The sequence below is a fragment of the Oncorhynchus kisutch genome, linkage group LG11 (assembly GCF_002021735.2).
Source record: "Oncorhynchus kisutch isolate 150728-3 linkage group LG11, Okis_V2, whole genome shotgun sequence".
NCBI classification, from domain to species: Eukaryota; Metazoa; Chordata; class Actinopteri; order Salmoniformes; family Salmonidae; genus Oncorhynchus; species Oncorhynchus kisutch.
The window spans coordinates 67,019,517-67,033,942 of record NC_034184.2 but is presented as its reverse complement, the minus strand read 5'-3'; the positions used below and the strand labels follow the sequence as shown (position 1 = coordinate 67,033,942).

The 14,426-nt window shown below is 45.4% G+C and overlaps 1 protein-coding gene across 1 annotated transcript in view; it reads left to right on the top strand.

Annotated features, from left to right (window-relative positions):
• LOC109899369 (reversion-inducing cysteine-rich protein with Kazal motifs) overlaps positions 1-14,426 on the top strand; it is a 60,977-nt gene that overhangs the window by 28,141 nt on the left and 18,410 nt on the right. The window contains exons 10-15 of the mRNA XM_020494549.2: positions 297-470; positions 8,110-8,322; positions 10,487-10,623; positions 10,843-10,983; positions 12,293-12,481; positions 14,239-14,361. Of these exons, the coding sequence (XP_020350138.2) occupies positions 297-470; positions 8,110-8,322; positions 10,487-10,623; positions 10,843-10,983; positions 12,293-12,481; positions 14,239-14,361 (977 nt within the window). The remainder of the gene's footprint in view (positions 1-296; positions 471-8,109; positions 8,323-10,486; positions 10,624-10,842; positions 10,984-12,292; positions 12,482-14,238; positions 14,362-14,426) is intronic.

Sequence of the window (14,426 nt, the reverse complement as noted above, 5' to 3'; positions counted from 1 at the left end):
TTTCAAGTTAACACATGAAGTGTTCCAAAAACCCATTTTCATGTAATCACATATGACAACATATAAAGCAAAATGTGATAACATGAAACTACCCATGTGAAAATGTGTTTTCAGATTTCAGATTATTGCACATTTCAAGATGACTTTATACAGTTAGATGGGCCAGAAGGTTAGGCACACTCAAAGTTATGGAGATTTTTTACATTGTTCAAAGATAGTGTACATTTGAGTCTGGTTTTACATTCTTGGGTTGTGTGTCTGTCTGTATGTTTAACTCGGGTTTTGTCAACCAAAAGGGATATGTGTCAGGAGATCAGCACCAACTGGGGCACTCAGACATGGCAGGAGTTTGACCAGATGTGCGAGTACAACCCTGTGGAGACGGATCTGATCACCTGTTTGGCCGACGTCAGGGAGCCCTGCCAGCTAGGCTGTAAGGACCTGGCCTACTGCACCAACTTCAACAACAGGTATGGTATATACCCAGCTACTACACCAGATAAGTACATAGGTATATATACCAGCTGTGCCCCACTAGAGATCCTAGTTCAAGTCCAGGCTCTGTCGCAGCCGGCCGCGACCGGGAGACCCATGTGGGCGGCGCACAATTGGCCCAGCGTCGTCCGGGTTAGGGGAGGGTTTGGCCGGCAGGGATGTTCTTGTCCCATTGCGCACTAGCGACTCCTGTGGCAGGGCTGGGTGCAATGCACGCTGACACGGTCGCCAGGTGCACGGTGTTTCCTCCGACACATTGGTGCCGCTGGCTTCCGGGTTAAGCGGACATCTGGTCAAGAAGCAGTGCGGCTTGGTTGGGTTGTGTTTCGTGGGACGCACGGCTCTCGACCTTTGCCTCTCCCGAGTCCATATGGGAGTTACAGCGATGAGACAAGACTGTAACTACCAGTTGGATACCATGAAATAGGGGAGAAAAAGGAGTAAAAAATTGTTTTAAATAATGCAAAAACGTAATTTTTTCTTGCAAAATGAATTTTTCTTCCACTTTGACATTAAAGAGTATATTGTGTAGATTATTGGCAAAAAATGGCAATTAAATCCACTTTTATCCCACTTTGTAACACAAGAAAGTGCGGAAAAACTCAAGGGGTTGGAATACTTTCTGAAGGGACTCTATTATTATAATTATTATAATTATTATAATTATTATTATATTGTTCCAATATATGACACTCTTAACAGATTATTTTATGCATACATTTTTGTATGAGATCCCTGCAGCAAATTCACAACATTTGCATTGTTAGTGCCAAGATTTTACGAACTGAACCACACAGAACCAGACAGGACCACACTGTACCAGACTGTACCAGACTATACCAGACCTACAATAGGTCTACAACAGGTCTGGTACCTACTATAGTGTACTGACTAACTTAAAATCCCTCGTCCACAACGACTGCATACATCCAAAAAGGAGTCTGTAGTACTCTGTTGCATTGATGGGCCTTCTCATTTAGTCACACGTCCAATTTCAACACATACAAACCACCCCGGGGTATGACAATGAGAGCGAAAGAGAAAAAGGACACGGAAATTATAAATGAGTCATTTCGTTAAACCAGAGTGTTACTCACAAATGGCCGAATGGTGAACTGGCATCCTGCAAACCCATGTTCTCCATCACCTCAAGCATTGGGCTGGTCTGACACAGGCTAGGCTTTTAGTCCTGGAGTGTCACAGGAAGGTCAGGGGAGAAGGCGAGGTTGGGTAGGGAGGGAGGGAGGGAGTGAGGGAGGGAGTGTATCCACCCCACCATTTTCCCCAGCCCCGTGGTTGGTGGGTTAGTGGCTTCCATACATAACCCTATGTGCACCTCCAAACCCAAACTGGAACCAACAGCCTCGTAACCACATTAAATAATACACTGCAGTTAACACAATGACATTGGTACGTTTCATGTATTTATCTTTCTGTTTAAACGTTGGTTGTGAAACGAAGCCCTGTGTCTAGTCGATCCCATGCTAGTCATTATGGCTGGCCAACTGGTTGGGGCCGGGTGAAACCAAGACCTCTGGGGTCTCTTCAGAGAGACAATGACTAGTTGACGACGATGTTACTTTATAGGCTCTGTGAGTATTGTGGTCGCCTTCCATGACTTTGTACTAGGTTGTTTAGAGGTCACTGAGAAAGAAGGAAAGAGAAAAGGATAGAGAGACTGTGTGTGTGTGTGTGTGTGTGTGTGTGTGTGTGTGTGTGTGTGTGTGTGTGTGTGTGTGTGTGTGTGTGTGTGTGTGTGTGTGTGTGTGTGTGTGTGTGTGTGTGTGTGTGTGTGATTATAGTTTATGGTGTGTGGGTTCCCTTCGACAAATACACTTGACCTTGGAGGCTAGCTGTGTCACAGCTTGCTGCATCCTGGCTTGGGACAGGGCCTGAGACCCATGCGGGACGCCATCAAAGCCCGGCGGGCGAACTCACACAAACACACACAGTTCAACAGAATGATCCCCACTCGTGGACTCATCCCCACCAAGCACTGTCCACATATCTCCATTCCACCACCAGCCATTTGCTTTGAAAAGGGACAGAGAAAATATATGATTGGATACAAGGGCATCTGAAGAACATGAGCTACAGACTTAAACTTCATCTCATCGCTTGATCTCTCTTTGTCTGTGATATAGTTTTACATATGTCTTTGTCTGTTGACTGTATCGGTTACAACACAATAATAATGATAACCATAACGTCATGATTATCATAAAACATACTGTATCAACACTTGAATTGCAGCCCGGCAGGCAAACGATGTAATCAATGTTCAATCAAACAAAAAAACTAATTGAAACTTCTCATGGTAGGCCCTCTTAGAGAAGATTTGGAAATCCCAAGTATTCTATGTATTATTTTCATTGGGGAAGATCAATGAATTCCTCTTTAGATGATGGCACCGCTTCTCCCCACTGTGGGATTTAGAGTACAGACAAACAAACGCTAGCTCTCATTTCCTTTGAAGGAGTCCCGGGGCCATTGCACGAGAGTCCCCCCCCCCCCCTCGGGGGTTCAAAAGCTGGGGTGACCAGCGGCGTGGGGGCACAGTCGCAGTATGGAAGTTAAATAGGGCTGGAGGCAAAAAAAAACATTGTGACCTCTGTGTTTCTGTCTGGCTGTCTATCTGTCTGTCTGTCTATCCACCCGTCTGTCTGCCTGTCTGTCTGGACAATAGGGCCCACCAAGCCCATGGCAGGAAGTCTCAATCCACATGCCAATCATTCTGAGAGGAAGGTGGGAGAGGGGGCAGAGCTAGAGAGAGGGAAGTGGGGGAAAGAGGTCATGTACACACACCCAGGACCTAGGATGTTGACTCCGGTTGACTCAAGTTGACTAGACCACTATCTTAGATAAAACTCTTCTAGTTCTAGTTATTGACTGAGAGTATGGAAACGGTTGCCATAAACACCATGCCTATTTTAAGTTGATCTTGAATTTGAATTTATTGAGTTATATGAGGAATAGCTGACTCACTGACTGTATTGAGCCTGCTTGGTGAAAATGTATTTAAAACCATCCTAAATACCTATGCTTTAATTGGAGTGACTTTCCTCCCTTTCCATCTGGGTGAAAGAGAGAGAGCGAGAATACGAACAAGTCACTGTAAATAAAAGTGAAGATGTCATTAAAGTTTATTTTTGGGTGGAGTGGAAAACCTCTATGACCATTACCCACTACCCACCAATGGGGTCACGTTTGGTTCATGACCTGGAGCTGAGGTAAGGCTGTGGTCCCTCTGCTTGTGGTCAAGACCTCACTTTCCTTCCCCTCTCACAGACACACACACACACACACACACACCAGAGGTGTGGACTCCAGTCACATGACTTGGATCCATAAATGTAAAGACTTGAGGCTGACTTGATATAAAATAAAATAACTGAACCCTCAAGACTCGGGACTCAACTTTGACTTGAGACTGATGACTTGAAATGATCTTTCCATGTTTTGTAACGTTTTGACACTCATTTTGTGGATTACTCTCCACGCAGACAGAGACAGTATTTTACAAAAAGAAACACATCAGATTGGCTAGTGAAACATACAACTGTCAAACAACTGTCAAACGCACCCCTCTTTTGAGGGGTGCGAGTATGAAACTGAATGGGAAGGATCCATATTGTTCATAGTTGACATATTTTAATAGATTACATAGGTAGGCTTTAAGTCTACCATTTGTATTTGATATTTATACATTTTCCTATTTGATATGGTCACGAACATAGGTTGCACCAAATTATTGTCTCAAAAACATCTTATCTGTGCTTCAGAACCAAAGAGTTGAGCGTCTTGGCTGCTGACCAATGACCAGTCATCAGATTTGGCGCGCAAAGGCGGGCGCACATAATCAGATTAGTGACCAGAAAGCACTTGTTTAATTTTCTCCGGGTTATGCCCGACAGAAGCAGAGTAGCCTACGTTAACATTATCCATATAGAATGCAGTTTAGCAATCTGCTACGGACATATCTTTGCCAGAACAATAGGCTACATGGCGATTTCATTGATAATTTTCATATTTCAGATAGTCCTAGTTTGGGTGAGTTAATTAGGCTATTTACATCAGTTCTGCGTACTGGCTATGTCTGAAGAGAGCTGTAACATCGCACTGCCTTCAATACTTATGGGATGAAGATGTAACATTCTGGCAAATTTATTCCGATATTTGTGAGGAAGAGAAAGGCTAAAGACAGACCATGCTTTCTAACCGCTGCATACAGCAGATCATCAACCTCTGCTGCTGTCACGTCCGTTGAATGGAAGAAACCAGGGCGCAGCGTGATGTCTATTTATTAACGAAGAAACACTAAACCAACTATACAAAACAACAAAACGAACGTGACGCTATATACTGTATAAACAGGTGCAGACACAGGCAACTAACCATAGACATACATAAACACCTAGATAGTATACACCCCCCATAAACATACAAAACCCCTAGACAGTACAAAAACACATACATCACCCATGTCACACCCTGACCTAACCAAAATAATAAAGAAGACAAAGAATACTAAGGTCAGGGCGTGACAGCTGCTTACAACTAGGCTGTATGATCCTGCCTGCTCTGGACATAACAGAAGTGACATTACATCCCTAGTTGATCATGACTGTCAACACAAATGACTTAAATGGTTTATTTCTGTGTCTTGCTTTTTGAAAATGCATCACCATTTATGGATGTAATGACACATTCATAGCCGCAGGAAGTAAGGGTTTTGAGGGTGCTGTAGCACCTCCTGAATTTTTTTGTTGTTGCAGAAAGTAGTGCACTGGGCCTTTACTATTAGCGACCGCTATAGCTGTCTGTAGCCCCCCGCCATCCAACACAATTCATTTCATGTAAAGTTTTTATTTTTTAATTTTTTTACACTACTTGACACTTGACTAGAAAAAACTTGTGACTGGACTTGACTTGCTCTTAGAATGCATGACCTGGACTTAACTCGAGACTCGTTCTACTTGTGACTCGACTTGAGACTCGGACCTTGTGACTTGAGACTTGCTTGTGACTCGAATAATAGTAACTTGGTTCCACCTCTGACACACACACACACACACACACACACACACACACACGCACACACACACACACGCACACACACGCACACACACACACGGGCAAGGCAGCATGAGTGGCCAGTGGGAGATTTTAAAGGCTGTTATTAAATCAACCACTGGCTGGAACCTACAAATCACCCAGCCCACACTGGACCTACATAAACCTACCAATCACCCAGCCCACACTGGACCTACATAAACCTACCAATCACCCAGCCCACACTGGACCTACATAAACCTACCAATCACCCGGTCCACACTGGACCTACATAAACCTACCAATCACCCGGTCCACACTGGACCTACATAAACCTACCAATCACCCAGCCCACACTGGACCTACATAAACCTACCAATCACCCAGCCCACACTGGACCTACATAAACCTACCAATCACCCGGTCCACACTGGACCTACATAAACCTACCAATCACCCGGTCCACACTGGACCTACATAAACCTACCAATCACCCGGTCCACACTGGACCTACATAAACCTACCAATCACTCGGTCCACACTGGACCTACATAAACCTACCAATCACCCAGCCCACACTGGACCTACATAAACCTACCAATCACCCAGCCCACACTGGACCTACATAAACCTACCAATCATCCAGCCCACACTGGACCTACATAAACCTACCAATCACCCAGCCCACACTGGACCTACAAAAACCTACCAATCACCCGGTCCACACTGGACCTACATAAACCTACAAATCACCCAGCCCACACTGGACCTACATAAACCTACCAATCACCCAGCCCACACTGGACCTACATAAACCTACCAATCACCCGGCCCACACTGGACCTACTTAAACCTACCAATCACCCGGCCCACACTGGACCTACATAAACCTACCAATCACCCAGCCCACACTGGACCTACATAAACCTACCAATTACCCGGCCCACACTGGACCTACATAAACCTACCAATCACCCAGCCCACACTGGACCTACATAAACCTACCAATCACCCGGCCCACACTGGACCTACATAAACCTACCAATCACCCGGTCCACACTGGACCTACATAAACCTACCAATCACCCGGTCCACACTGGACCTACATAAACCTACCAATCACCCGGCCCACACTGGACCTACATACACCTACCAATCACCCAGCCCACACTGGACCTACATAAACCTACCAATCACCCGGTCCACACTGGACCTACATAAACCTACCAATCAACCGGTCCACACTGGACCTACATACACCTACCAATCACCCGGTCCACACTGGACCTACATACACCTACCAATCACCCGGTCCACACTGGACCTACATAAACCTACCAATCACCCAGCTCACACTGGACCTACATAAACCTACCAATCACCCGGTCCACACTGGACCTACATAAACCTACCAATCACCCGGTCCACACTGGACCAACATAAACCTACCAATCACCCGGCCCACACTGGACCTACATAAACCTACCAATCACCCAGCCCACACAGGACCTACATAATCCTACCAATCACCCGGTCCACACTGGACCTACATACACCAGCCAATCACCCAGCCCACACTGGACCTACATAAACCTACCAATCACCCAGCCCACACTGGACCTACATAAACCTACCAATCACCCAGCCCACACTGGACCTACATAAACCTACCAATCACCCGGTCCACACTGGACCTACATAAACCTACCAATCACCCGGTCCACACTGGACCTACATAAACCTACCAATCACCCGGTCCACACTGGACCTACATACACCTACCAATCGCCCGTCCCACACTGGACCTACATAAACCTACCAATCACCCAGCCCACACTGGACCTACATAAACCTACCAATCACCCAGCCCACACTGGACCTACATAAACCTACCAATCACCCAGCCCACACTGGACCTACATAAACCTACCAATCACCCAGCCCACACTGGACCTACATAAACCTACCAATCACCCAGCCCACACTGGACCTACATAAACCTACCAATCACCCGGTCCACACTGGACGTACATGAAAGACACTTCCTCCCTCCCGTAGATCATTAAAGAAAATAGTCCTCGCCCAGCAACAGGTTTCTTCAGGAAGTAGTGCTTCTCGGCACCAGCCGTTGGTCTTTTGTTCCCTGGCTTGTATCTGGGATGTTTCTGCAGTGACTAACAGTAGTAAACAGTGGCCATCCGGCTGCCCGGGGTGTGACATCATCACAGCCACATCCATGTGCTGTTGAGCTGTGGACACAACATCTGGACTCACAGGGCAGAGTGACTGTGCAACCCATTAGACAGAGACAGCGGCAGTGTTGTGTGTTACGTTTTGGTTTATATGGACATGGGTTTTTGTCTTCTGTAGTAAGATTCACTCTGTGACTCACTTTGTATCCATGTCCTAACCTCGAGTCGAAGCAACCTAGCACCCACCCCAAAAATGTTAACCGATTCTCTGTGTTTCTGTTGTGTGCACATTTGTATTCATTCTGATAGATGCGTGTTCTATTGAGTCCATCTGCTAATTCTATCTGTCTCCCGGTCTTATTGACTCCAGGCCCACTGAGCTGTTCCGTAGCTGTAACATCCAATCAGACCAGGGCGCCATGAACGACATCAAGCTGTGGTCCAATGGGACGATCAAGATGCCCTTTATGAACATCCCCGTCCTGGACATCAGGAAGTGTCGTCCGGAGATGTGGAAGGCTGTGGCCTGCGCCCTGCAGATCAAACCCTGCTACAGCAAGTCCCGCGGCAGCGTCATCTGCAAGTATGTACCCTGTTCTCATTCTGTTAATTGACTTCACGTATTTAGTATGACTTTGGTCTAGTTTCCCAGACCCAGGTTAAGCCATCTCCTGGACTAAAAAGTGTCCATTGGAGAATCCCCATTTAAAGTGCTTTTTAGTCCAGAGATTGGCTTAATGTGAGTCTGCTGTTAATGCGTTACCATTTATCCCGCCTTTGAGAAAACATTCTATGTTGAAATCACCCACCTGGTAAAATAAAAGTTAATAAATAGTTAAATAAGTACATACAGCATCCCACCTTCACCTTCAATCGACTCCCGTTGTCACAGTAAAAAGTCCCCCTCAGGAAACGACCGACAAAGTACCAGCTGGAACCTAAAACCACATGAACCAAATACAGGTGATCTCATATAGAGCGCTCTGCTGACACAACATGTAGTTAGATTGACTCAGGGAGGAGGATGTTGTGGTTTCTGCATGGCTTGACTCACTATCCCACCTCAGGTTATTTATGTGCAGATCCTTTGACTGAAAGCAAATCTTTTGATTGGAGCTTTTTCCTCTGAGAGCAATCACACCTGGGTTTCTGTCAGGCTGAATGGGGTAGTTAGCATGTTAGTGACTGTGGTTAACACACCAGCATTTACCTGTACACTAGGCTAGCCCTCAGGGCTGTAACAGCCAATGCATGTGGAGGCCTTATCAATGTGGTCAGGAGCGTGTTCCAGCTGACAGGCTTTATTCACAGGTGCTACACGTGTGTGACAGTGGCCTTTTGTTGCACCTTTATTTACATTTGCATTTCTAGGGGGAGCCCTTGGGCAGACACACACACACATAGACAGACAGACAGACACACACTCCTTCATTGTTCTGGAGGTAGGGGGGGATTAGGCCTCCTCACGCTACCCCTTTCAGAGTCATTCTTCCTGGGCTGCTTTGGGATGTCAGGGGGCCTGTCTGGAGCTCTGTATCCCCGCCCAGGCTCTCCCCCCCTCTATACCCAGCCACAGAGGACAAAGACGGGATGTCAGTGAGCGATGGCAGGACAGAACCCCACATACATCAGTCAGGACTTAGATTGGCATGTTGTATTGGCCTTGTCCAGTACAACTAAACGCTGTGGCTCCGCTGTTCATGTCTGAGCAAGAAATGTGTGTGTCTGTGTCTGTGTCTGTGTGTGTGTGTGTGTGTCTATGTGTGTACGTGTACATGAGTGTGTGCATGCATGCTTATGCCCATGTACAAATAATCTGTCTCTTTAAATAATTACTCATACACAGACTGTACAACTCAACTTAATCTCTTAATCTTCGGCTCTCGGGTGAATGACTTTTCTTTCACACATAATTGTTTTGTCAATCCTATTTGGCTCAGTGTGTGGAATGCCAGGTGTACCATACTGATTACCTGCAGCACAAAGGTACGTTATTACATTAGCCCGCTCAAGGCAACAGAAACGCAACATGCATTCTTAACTCAGTGTGGGTAAGAAAAGCTGAGACCGCAATAAAGGACTAGAAAGGAAATTACACCCCAGGATGGCAAATCAACAGAGCAGACAGACGGTTGGGAATGTAACATATGGGCCAGTGGCAAGCCTGAGAGCAGCCCAAGTCACTTCAAACACAAGTCCAGCACTTTAATGTCTGCACCTAAGCTTTCCCGGCACTAGGAGGATGCTGTGCGATGTATGCAGGGAATAGGAATCTGTCTTGTGTTTCGTCTGACCTCACTTTCAATAATAGCCTTCTGCTGTATCTGTCAAGCCAGACGATGCTACAGTATGTCTCTGTTTGTATGTGACCTGGCTAAACTCTACACTGGGTTAAAGTTCAGCATCTTTAATCGGTTTGAAACTGTTTTTAGATATGTGTTGCACTGAATGAAAATCTTTCACAGTCAAATACGAACTAGAAAGGAGTTTCGAGTTACGTAAACGCTGCGTAGCCTTCGATCATTTCGAAACACCTTGCAGCGTTGCGATTAGGTTTGTAAAATTCAGCGAACTTTCAATAAATCCTGTTTGGATGATTCCGGATGTCCTGTTTATTCCCTACTAATTCCAGGAAAACCAGGGAATTTATTGAACATTCCCGAAATTATGCAACCCTTCTTGCAATAGTGAATGTTCCTCACCCTGTCCCTCACTGGCCGTTTCCCCTGCTGTTGACAACCCTTCAGGTCGGACTGTGTAGACATCCTGACACAGTGTGGTGACCACAAACGCTTCCACGAGGGACAGACAGCCGAGCGCATCTGTGAGATCCTTTCCCCCATAGACGACCCTGAACGCTGCATCCCCCTGGAGAGATATCTCAGTGAGTGTGTGTGTGTGTGTGTGTTTGAACAACTAGCACTGTTACCTTACCATTACCAATTGAAAGGACTTACCGATTTATATGATTCATATTCACACAATGAAAAAGTATTTTCATGATTACACATACATGCAAGGAGTCCAGTTATTACAAGGATACATGATTCATCTCAGAGTTCTCTAAAGCTTCAAATGAAATGGCTCATTCGTCCCCACACAGCTCCTAGCTCCCTGGGTAACATCATTGAGGAGGTCATCCACCCCTGTAACCCCAACCCCTGTCTCAGCAACCACCTGTGTGAGGTGAACAGGAAGGGCTGTCAGCCAGGACAGGACTGCCTGCCCTACTTCTGTGTGCCTGGTACAGTATAACGACATATCATACCGCCACGTAACCCGTATCCACTGTACATAGAGACACACTGTTTTGAGCTTGTTCTACTAAGTAGTATTTAACGGCATATCGTAACGTCTGTACTTTTTCCATACTACAAACACAATTTGGTAGTAGAATTTTGTTACCTTCGGTTCTTCTATCAAATCTGTCTCACCATCTAAATGTATTGAACTTAATAGAAAAGTAATTCATTTGCCCAAGTTTATTATAAAACAAACAGAATGCATCAGTGATTCGCATTCCCTGCAGCTTTCTGACCCAGATATCGATTCATAATTAACCGTTTTTGGATTGCGTAAACAACAAGAGTAATTGTGTGATGGCGGGGATGCAGGGCTGTGTTCCAAACAAAACAACTGCAAGTGTGCTTGCTCTAGTTCCTCAATGGCACAGCTAGGAGAGCTAGAAAAAAAACACCTTATAGTTCAAGACTCTTCTTTGAGTCATAAAGTGCATTGAAATTATTTAGGAACTGTGCACACTTTGAGACTCCAGTTAGTCCTCTCACTCAAACCCTTGTCATTTTATTTGCCTTATGTTGAACCTACCCCACATTTTCCAGGAATACTGTTATCATGTTACTGAATGTATCCAGTGTATTTTGAGATTTTGTTATCAACAAATTTGGAGAAAAGTAAAGTAAATGTAAAATGCACATAAAATCAACAGTGTAATGTTTGGTTTCAGTCTTGTGTCAGGTGAACTGTTAGGTCCTCAACTTTGGTCTAATCATTTTCCCATTACCTCCAAACTGTTCCCTTTCAATTGCTACCATGCTTATGCATTTAATATATCTTCTGTAAGAAACATTTCAATGTAGCACTATACATATAGGCCAATTACTACCATGCTTATGCACATGCTTTTCATGTTTCTTCTGTAGGCCAATTCCCACGAGGGTAAAGAGTTAAGTTAAGCATTGTTGTGGACTTGTATAATTTTTCTATTAAAAAAGTGTGATTTTGAGTGACCCCCCCCCCCCCCCCCCCACCCCCAAAAAAAGGGACAAACCACAGTCCTTCTTCCTGCTTTCTTTTTTCAGTGGCATTGTTTTGTTATCGAGTATAATGATACTTAACCTGGTATCATGACATCACTGCTGCTAGGAGAAGGCAATGTGTCATAGCATACCATACCGTCTTGTGCCCCTAGGAGGTGCCTATGTCCACTGTAAATACATGTGCATGTGTGTAGACATGAACAGTTAGTCTGACTGTACTGTGTTCTGGGTGTGTGTGTGTTTGTGTGTACATACGTGCGTGCGTGTGTGCAGGCTGTAAACTGGGCGAAGCCTCAGAGTTCCTGGTCCACCTGGAAGCCCGTATCCAGGTGCCCATGCGTAATGGGCAGGCGGGTTGCTTCGAGGTGTGTACCTGTGGCCAGAGTGGAAGGCTGGAGAACTGTGCTGAGATGCCCTGCATAGACACCTCCAAGACTTGCATTGTTGGGGGACAAAGAAAAAGTAAGCTACCGCTTACTTGTTCTAAATGGCTCGAATTCATGTGACACTTTTCAGTAGATCTTACTATTTTAAAAGCACAGAACACTTTACATTGTGTGAGGGTAGTTTTATTTGCCCCATTCACCACCAATGTGTAGCATCCATCTGGTTTTCAGCTATAAAGGAACAATTTAGACATGCCGACATTGGGCACATTTGTTGTTATACGTCTGAAGCTGACAACTGACTGTTGGACCACAATTGTGTTCAGTAGGCACAAAACGGGAAAACTTGGAAGCACAATACCTGAACTCAAAAAAAGGAACCCTTATTTTTATATTCCGCATCAAAACATTTTGCCCTGATGAACACGACCCAGGAGTTGACTTGGGACTGGAGAGAGCTCTGTGGAGGAGTTCTGGGTGCTGTTGTGCCTGGTTGTGAAAGTAAAATGCTTCCTGTAGTGTAAACATCACTGCCACTCTTCTTCTTCCCCTAGCAGCATGGCAACACTACATAAAAAAATTTAAAAAAAAAATAAGGCACCCAACCAACCGCATGTTGGTATTTCCTTCCCGCGGTCTCCCTCTGGCCCGCCCTATATGTCAATACTGTGACTTGAAAGGAGCCAGTCTCCTCTCTCTCTCTCTCTCTCTCTCTCTCTCTCTCTCTCTCTCTCTCTCTCTCTCTCTCTCTCTCTGTCTCTCTCTCTCTCTTCATCTCACACACACACACACACATACACACACACACACACACACTCTTCTGTGAACAGCAGGGAAGAATTCAGCATAGAGTAACCACATCCCCCTCTAGGCTACACATGGCCTTAGTCACTCTGTGATGTTGCCCCCTAGTGGCCTAGTGGCTAATCATATCCCCATAGAGAAACAACACTTTGAACAACAGGATTGTCTTTCATATCTAGGTTTTATATTAGCATTTTTTCCCCCTTCCCCCCTTTGTTTAATGTACCGGCTTTGAATCTACATTTGTTTGAACCCAAATCAGTTTATTGCTTTTGCTTTTATGTTTGTTTTCGCTCCGGTTCAAAAGGGGGGTCAGACGTTTCAGCCTTATTTGACACAGATGTGGTTTGCCTGAGAGTGAGAGTGGTGGGGCTTCGGAGTTCTTATATCCAGCATTAGGAGAGGAACATGAAGTAATCCTATAGGGAAGCCTGAGTTTAGTTAAAGATAATTTTTTTGTGTTTCAGATCCTAAAGAAATAAAGTTAAGGTATACCAGGACAGCCCAAACCCGAGGGTTGCTTTAACTTCCACAGCCTGTCTTGTAGATGTGGCCTGTGTGGTGTAGCAGTTAGAGCCGCAGAACCTGGAACACACATACTGTACCAGAGTCGGCATGGTTTCAAATCCCACCCACGCCCTACTGAATCGCAATCTTCCCTGCTATCTCTCCATTGTCCTATTTGTTCAATAAAAAAACAATAACAAATTCCTAAGAAGTGGGACTGCCCCACAGACACAGCAGAAGAGTATCTTGTAGAAGTCAAGTCTCATATCAGCTCCCAGGTCTAATACTGTTGTGATGTGGTGAGGCTGGACCCAGGTGCAGAGAAGAGACCAGATGAGGAATCAGTGCTTAAGGATAAAGGTGGAACCATGACAACTGTAGGTGCCATGACCCAGATCGCATAGTTTAAGTCTATCAGCTGCTGGAGGACTCAAAGTGTCAGATAACAGTTACATTTGCAGCCCAATAACCACTGAAATCAGACAAGGTCTCACAGGGTGACGATGTGTCCTTGTCCTTCAGACCATGGGACGTCCTTCAGGGTAGACTGCCACCCCTGTTCCTGCTTCGCTGGAGAGACCATCTGCTCCACCCGCCAGTGCCTCAGCGCCGACAGCTCAGACGAGGACCGCCGCCGCTTCACTGGTGTGTGTGTGAGAGAGAAACAAAGAACAGTGTGTGTGTTGATGGTCTTGCTATAATGTTTATTT